At 39.7% G+C, this 8713-nt stretch overlaps 1 protein-coding gene across 1 annotated transcript in view; it reads right to left on the minus strand.

Annotated features, from left to right (window-relative positions):
• LOC132885450 (butyrophilin subfamily 1 member A1-like) overlaps positions 1–8713 on the minus strand; it is a 192108-nt gene that overhangs the window by 140206 nt on the left and 43189 nt on the right. The window contains exon 2 of the mRNA XM_060920131.1: positions 1601–1951. Coding sequence (XP_060776114.1) covers positions 1601–1951 — 351 coding nt within the window. The remainder of the gene's footprint in view (positions 1–1600; positions 1952–8713) is intronic.

The following is an 8713-nucleotide window of genomic DNA, read 5'->3' on the forward strand; positions in this document are numbered from 1 at the left end:
ACATACCAAAAGACCTCCTTTACAGCGAGCTAGAGAGAGGGAAGAGACCTACTGGATGGCCCAAACTGTGCTTCAAGGACGTCTGTAAAAGGGAAATGAAAGAGACAGGAATCAATGTGGAAACCTGGGAGAGCACAGCAAAAGACAGAACAGCGTGGAAAGTGAAAATCAGGTGTGCCCTACAAAGAGGCGAGGACAACATTATGGTAGCTGCTGAAGCCAGACACAACAAGAGGAAGGCCTGCACAAGGACACCACCCAACACCTTGGACTTCATATGCCAGTGCTGCAGCCGCATCTGCCAGTCAAAGATCAGCCTTTTCAGTCACCAAAGAAAGTGCTTCAACCAACGAGGAATGAAGAGTCAAACCCCTGGCGCACTTTCCATGGACAACTGTTTGACAGATGCCTAAAAAGGTACACTTTCCATAGTCTGGGCCTATTAAAACCTCTTCATGTGTGAGATCAGTCAAAAGAATTTCGAGAGAGATTAAATTTTGGTTCATTTCTTAAAAAAAAAAAAAAAGTGATTAAGATTCTTAATTCCTGATCATGCTCAAATTCATGAGCGTTCAAGAAAACTCCTAATGAGTTAGAAGTTGATAAAACGGCTATATTCAGACAAAAGCACGTATTTTTAGGAAAGGTTTCAAACAACTTAAATCATCTTTTGGCTGTTCCCGATTAGGGGTCGCCACAGTAGATCTTTCGTCTCCATTGCTCCCTGTCTTCCACATCCTTCTCTATCACACCTGCCACTTTCATGTCCTCTCTCACCACATCCATGTATCTCCTCTTTGGCCTTCCTCGTTTTCGTGTGCCTGGCAGCTCCATCCTCAACATTCTCCTTCCAACATGCTCTGCATCTCTTCTCAGGATGTGCTCATACCATCTCAGTCTCATTTCAAACAGCCTAAATGATCATGATAAACTAAAAATGTTCTAATTTATGTTATGGAACTGATTTCTTCATCTTAAAAACAGAGAAGATGCAACACAGTGCTAGAGTGATGATTGAGACACATCAGGAGAGAATAAATAGAGAGCACTGTGTCTAGCACTACTATCTGCAAGGACTTGAGAGAAAGGAACATTACTGTGAATAGGATACTCTTTGATATTGAGATGTACCTCAATGTATTCTCTGTCAATATTCCTTCTTCCTGCATCCTGGTTGCTTTACTGTTTATGAGGCCTGGGACCAAATGATGCATTTCCCTCCAGTTAAAAAGGCAGACAGTGCATTTGGATACTCAGTGACTATCGGTAGCATGTCCTTACGATTTCTGGGAGAAGTTAATGTTGTGTTTTTGATTTTGCTGTTGTGTTTTGTTATTTGCCATTGTGATTACCTATTTGTTGTTTTGATTCTTTATTTGTTGCTGTGATTTGCCCTTCAGGGCCACTGTGGTAAATGTGCACTGTAGGGTCTCTATCAACTGACAACAAATTCCTTGTACATTCAGGCTTGGACCTGTCCTGCATGTTATAGTGTTTCCCCTTCAGCTAATTAACAGCCCTTCCTGAGTTAAATCAGGTGAGTTAGAACAGCAAAAACACATTTCACTGCATAAAGCTTCAGTGCAGAAGTGGATCTTACCCTCGACAATGATGTGAAGAGTGATGTCATCATACCAGGATTTGTCCTCAATGAGACATTTATAGCTTCCTTCATCAGAGACTCGGAGAGGTGAGAGTTTGAGTGAAGCGTTGCCTTTCTGTAGCTCCTCTTTAAATAGTGATGTTCTTCTTCTGTAAGGCTGAGCCTGCTTTTCATTTCTGTCTTCATGATCCTCATAGAGATGCACTAATGAAGCCACTTCCTCTACTCTCATCCATTCCACTGTCATGTCCACAGCGCTGGTGCTGGGTTTGAGAAAACAGGGAAGAACCAGATCTTCGCCAGCTACAGCAACAAGAGGAGCTTCTGGACCAACCACCTGGAATCCCTCTGTAGTTAAAAACAAACAAACAAAAAGCAAACAAACAATAAAAAACACAGTATATCAATCATTATTCACTCCACATTCACTGGATATGAGCAATTGCATGCTCTGATTGGCAACTGTGAGGCTATAAGCTCATATACCATGAGTAGAGAAAAACAAAATGGTGGAGCATTTTGCTGAACCAACTGAGGATGAAATACAACCCCAATTCCAAAAAAGCTGGGATGCTGTGTAAACTATCAATAATATATAGATTTAGGCACTGCCTAAAAGCGAAGCTCCCATCTGTTTCTGGGTTGTAGAATTTTCTTATATCATAGCCAGCCTCTTTTGTTTTATTTTTCTACCATTATAGTTACTATACTGTTTCGTTATGTTGCACAAAATGTCGAGCGACAACAGTGACAAGTTACTCGCTACTGTCCCGACTACTACTCTACTTCACTAGTTGATGGGTTTCCTGTGGTGGCAAGCACGCCCACACAGGATCGAAACCATCAGAAAACAACTTGATGGGTTTCTTTATCATGGTTTTCCCCAAAGCGTTTTAGCGTATCGGGCCCGATACGCTTGCTCTGCCTGCCGATATGCTTTGTCGCTTTAGTTGAAATTCGATAGGCTTAGATTTATACCGATACGTTAAGTTTCCTACCCACAAGTAACTAGATACATAGGAGAGCAAATAACAGATCCATTTACATACTGATTGATATTTGTGTTAAACAAGCGGTCTTTTTTTCCCCCAATGTTTGTGTTGATTCTGTCAAAGTAATATGTCTGCGTGGTATGATGTAAACAAACTAATCTGTTGGCTACATCAAGATCACGTGTTCAAACCGTCCAATAAAAATATCGAAAGAAAACGTCACCCCGGAATTTTCCGATTCATTATAAGCGATCTCATTGGCTGCCGATGTTGTCCCCCACCAGACGGACAAAGCCGACTGATTTTAATCACAAAATTTTGACCTAGTCTATTATCATTCATGAATGTGTTTATAAGCACATAATCTTTCTGCAAACTTAAATGTATGAATTAAGTTTTCTTTTCCTTTAAATATATTTTAATCGTAATCTAGTCCATTTAATAAAGTGCCAAAATTTAAACTTTATAATATGCGGTTGCCTTACTTTTCTTTTCAGTGTATCTTAGTTATACATATATTACGGTAATTGCATCCGAAACATTCTAAATCATTACAGTTATAGTAAAACAGCAACTTATTTTAAGGTGGCAGGTCTTAGGTTCAGATCCCTTTGTGATCAACAGGAGGTCATGATGATCGATTCTCTTCATTGGGTTGCATAAGATGGAGCAAACCACTGTTCATATTTTCATGCACATTTTTGTTACAACACTACTTGATCACAGATAATTAAAGGAATACTCCAGAGTGAAATGCTTTCTAGGTCTATTTTCGCATTATTGGGAGTGCATACATTGAGTTGCTACCACAATCACGTCAATCGGATGTGTTTTGAGAAAATTCGTTTTTTGCGATTTCAACCGGAAAGCACTAACACGGCAGTGCGCGGGGCATGTCTTTTTGCCGATACAAAACGCTAGTTTTAAAACCATTGCAAAGCTCAAAACAACATGATAGTTCTGTGGAAGTGAGTAGAGGGTTCCTACAAACAAAACGAAGTGTCCCTGGCTCTGCAAGTGCACGGACAGAGTGTATAGAAGAGTAAATACAAAGCCACTGACCTTACCTGAAGCTGTTCTTCTCTGGATGCCACCTTCAGGGGAAAGTCCGTAAAAGTCCAGTGCTGAGTGCAGAGCCCATCCCGCTGGAAATGCACAGTTGTGGTATGCTGTGCACTTGCAGAGCTAGGGACACTTCGTTTTGTTTGTAGGAACCCTCTACTCACTTCCACAGAACTAACATGTTGTTTTGAGCTTTGCAATGGTTTTAAAACTAGCGTTTTGTATTGGCAAAAAGACATGCCCCGCGCACTGCCGTGTTAGTGCTTTCCAGTTGAAATCGCAAAAAACGAATTTTCTCAAAACGCATCCGATTGACGTGATTGTGGTAGCAACTCAACGTATGCACTCCCAATAATGCAAAAATAGACCTAGAAAGCATTTCACTCTGGAGTATTCCTTTAAGGCAGCGTTTCCCAACCACTGTGCCGCGCCACATTAGTGTGCTGTGAGAGATCATCAGGTGTACCGTGGGACATTATCCAAATTCACTTAATTGTTCCGAAAATTATTTATTTACTGCAAATAATTTGTCTTTGAGGCGGCACGGTGGTGTAGTGGTTAGCGCTGTCGCCTCACAGCAAGAAGGTCCGGGTTCGAGCCCCGTGGCCAACGAGGGCCTTTCTGTGTGGAGTTTGCATGTTCTCCCCGTGTCCGCGTGGGTTTCCTCCGGGTGCTCCGGTTTCCCCCACAGTCCAAAGACATGCAGGTTAGGTTAACTGGTGACTCTAAATTGACCGTAGGTGTGAATGTGAGTGTGAATGGTTGTCTGTGTCTATGTGTCAGCCCTGTGATGACCTGGCGACTTGTCCAGGGTGTACCCCGCCTTTCGCCCGTAGTCAGCTGGGATAGGCTCCAGCTTGCCTGTGACCCTGTAGAACAGGATAAAGCGGCTAGAGATAATGAGATGAGATGAGAATTTGTCTTTGTTCGTCTATGCCAGCGACGTATAGTGACCGGCAGAACAATTAAATACTCTTCCAATAGATGGCAGCAGGTAGCTAATTAACCAGTGTATCTACCTGTTGCCATTCAAACAAGAGAATTAGTAATGCTTCGGGTGTGACAGCAGTGATGGCAAGGCAAGTTTATTTATATAGCACATTTCATACACAATGGCAGTTCAATGTGCTTTACAGAAGCAAAAACAGTAAACAATAGAGAAATAAAATTACGTAAAATAATTTTATTTTTAATCTAAAACAATTAATTAAAAGAAAATAATAAGAATTAAACAACAGTAGAACTAAAATAATAAAATGCCAAAAAGAGAAAAGGAGAAAAAGAAACCAGCGGAATAAAATAGAATAAAATTAAAGTAAATTTAAAACATGCAGAGAAAGTAAAGATTATAAAAAATGTAAAAATATTAATTATTTAACAGAAAGCATCTGAAAACAGCTTGGTCTTTAACCTAGATTTGAAGCTGCCAACAGCAGGAGCATTTTTAATGTCCTCTGGCAGTTGGTTGCATAGATGTACTGCATAGTAGCTAAAAGCTGCTTCACCACACTTTGTTTTAACAACTGGCTTTAATAGTAAATTTTTCTGTTGCGATCTGGTAGATCTGATTGGGTTAGGCCGCTGCAACATATCAGAGAGGTAATTGGGCCCTGTACCATTTAGAGATTTATACACCAGCAGCAATGCTTTAAAGTCAATTCTGTAGCTTACTGGAAGCCAGTGAAGGGACCTTAGAATTGGGGTAATGTGCTCTGTTCTTTTTGTTCGTGTGAGAACCCTCGCCGCTGCATTTTGAACCAGCTGAAGTCGTTTGATGGTCTTTTTTGGCAGGCCTGTGAAAAGGCCATTGCAGTAATCAACCCTACTAGAGATGAAGGCATGTATTAGTTTTTCCAGATCATTTTTTGACATAAGTCCTCTTAGTTTGGAAATGTTTTTTAGGTTATAAAATGCCGTTTTAGTGATTGCTTTCATGTGACTGTCAAAGTTTAGCGATAGCAGGGATGAGAGTTTTCCGCTTTTCGGCGGATTTCCACTTTTTCTAAGTAAACATCGACCCTTTTATATTATGCCAAATCCATTGAGATTTTTTTTTTCATTTATTGAGAGGGGTTGGGGTATGTTCCTTTGTGATACTCAAGCGTAATTCATACCTACGACAGTGTTACATGTTTACATTTTCGCTATCTTTATTCTCGCCAAGTCTCGCGGTAGAATACATGTTATCTATAATGTAATTGGCCAAAACATCGCTGGAGAGAGCATGATAGCCAATCATAACAGTTCTTACAAAATAGAGGACTGACAAGCTTTTGTCTTTGGCCAAAAAGCTGAAGAAGTTGAAATGATCAAATGAAAATGAGAAGTGACTGTGAACTATAAATAATTGTAAAAGTGTACATAGACATTATCCCATAAACTTAGCATTCGTTTGATTTAATACATTGAACATGTATATGATGGTCAGTAAATCTGAATTAATGCTGACAGTTTTGAAAACTTAAATATTTCAAAAGACTTCTTGAAGAAATCATATGCAACGAATGAGGACAGAGGGAGAAAAGGTCAGTCACCCTAAGAAGTTTTATTTAATATATGAACATTTTGATAATTAATAAAACTTGAGTTTAATGTGAATTTAGTTTGTCATTTTTGTTGATCATAAATTATAACCATACCCTTGAATGTAGAATCAGGGTGTCTGCAGGCTTGAACAAGTTCAATTTAAGACTTTTTAAGACCTTTTTAAGACCATAGCAGGTTAAATTTAAGACTTATGCCGCACAAAAAAAAAAAAAGAAAATTGGGAGAGCCTGAATTACTTTCGAAATAACAAAATTTATTATCATTCACCAATGAACTCATTACATCCCTAGGGTGCGCTCTTGCATTAATGAGGAAGTAAGTTGCAGTGGAGCCAAAGACATCCCGCAAATCACTTGAGGATGAGGCATTCGATTCCGTACGGTTTGCGTGTTGTAGCGTTACAGTTTGCACGGAGTTAGCTGATACACCGTCTCGAGATGTGCTTGGAACTGACAACGGTGAACAAAATTGAGTGATGACATGTGATTGTTGCAGACTTTTATGGGCAGTCTGGTGCTTCTCCGCTTTCGCGTGCGATTCTGGTGTCTTTACACCCAGGGTGCCGAGTTTGAGTGTTCTTTTGCACAATGTGCAGTACGCCTCAAACGGATTGTTTGGTACACGTTTTAACCAGTCTACGAAATTATTGCGTTCAAGCCAGCAGTCGTTAAACTTGCATTTGCCCATTTTGCTACAAACCGTGACAATAGGGCTGTGCGATATGGGAAAAAATGAATATCCTGATACATTTTCTCCATTTCACGATACACGATATATATCTCGATATATTTAAATCTCCTCTAAAGGACCCCATGAAATCTAACTTTTACTCTTTACTGTTTTCACTACAATCCCTGCAGATTAAATAACATTCTTGGTTAACTTTACAGGTGGTTTTCAACAACACATTTTAAATTTTCATGTTAGTGATTAATCACAATTGAATTGAAATAAGACTATTTTTATTCAACAAAGATGTGGCACAAACTGCAAAAACAATCTTGAAAATTGCAACAAAGGGGCAATACAGTACAGAGCTGCTCAGAGCTCAGACCAATAAAGTGCAAGCTCAACACTGAGAAAGACATTTAGCTTAAATAAGAAAAGTGCTCATTCATTAAATTATTTAAAAAAATAGATCTCCAAGCTATTAACCTGACTACTGAGAACCACTGGAACATTCACAATAGAGAGAGAGATTGAGGGAGAGAGAGAGAGAAGGAGAGAAGAGAGAGATCTGCAAAACATCATTTTTCTCTTTGCACACTTTTGAACTGAGTGTTTTCTGGCTCTGCCTCTCAGATGTGTATAATTCCGGTATTGCCTTCTTTGTAAAATGTCTGCGACCAGGCAACTCATATTTGGGATCGAGTATGTTTTAGTAATTTTTGGAAGCCTGGTTTTTCCACTATACTAACTGGGATCATGTCTTCGGCAATGACGTTAGTGCTTGCATCCGTTATAGCTCTCCATCTCTGACTCGTTTTCTCATATGGGGTGGCTTTGGAGAGCGAGGCCGCTATGGTCATTTGTTTAGCTCGTGGGCAAGTAGTTCAGAGTTTAAGAGACTCTTTCAGGTGATGGAACATATTTGTAGTGCTGCTGCCTTTCGTGATGACAGGTGTTTTTTTTTTTTTTGCACACTTTACAAACTGGCATTTGCTGTTCCACATCCTCCTCACGATATCCAAAAAATGCCAGATGACTGACCCCTTACTAGTTCTTTTAGGAACCAATTCGTCCGCTTCCATTTTTAATTTGTCGCTGAAATTGACAGCTTACACGGTAGCCTACGCAACACTAACGATTGCACGAACTGAGTCAGCGCTGTAAACCGAAACTAGGAAATCTTCCGCAGTGTTGCCAGATACTGCTGACGTTTTCCAGCCCAAAATATGTTCAAAATCTGCTAAAACGCACTTAAAACCGCCCAATCTGGCAACACAACCGAAACTAGAAAATCTTCCTGGAAGTTCCTTTCAGCACCGAGATGCTAACCAATCCCGGGTGACATCTAGGTGCTGAAAGGAACTTCCGGGAAGATTTTCTACATGCAGAATAATTCTGCACGTAACCTAGGTCTTAAATTACCCAAATGAGATTTTAGACCAACAGTGCAAAATATCTCATATCTCTATATTTTAGACTTTTTTAGGCCTAAAATTGAAAATGTGTAATTTTAGACTTTTTTAGACTCCGCGGACACTCTGAGAATGTGATTTTATTTTGAATTCAAACAATACTCCTATTGATTTGATACACATTTTCATGTAAATATATAAAAAAGACAACAGATTTTTTTTATCTACTACAGCTCAGATTGCAGGAAAAGTGGTTTGCAAGGCCTTATTTTTCAAAATGTTCTGGCTTTTATTTATATATATACCGTAAAATACCAAATAATAGCCCGGGCGATTATTTGTCTCAATCACGTAAGAGACCCGGCGCGTATTAGAGACTAGGCGGCTATTTGGAACAGGCGATTATTTCCTTCTTCACAAATACCTTC

Source organism: Neoarius graeffei, chromosome 1 (genome assembly GCF_027579695.1).
Source record: "Neoarius graeffei isolate fNeoGra1 chromosome 1, fNeoGra1.pri, whole genome shotgun sequence".
Classification (NCBI taxonomy): Eukaryota; Metazoa; Chordata; class Actinopteri; order Siluriformes; family Ariidae; genus Neoarius; species Neoarius graeffei.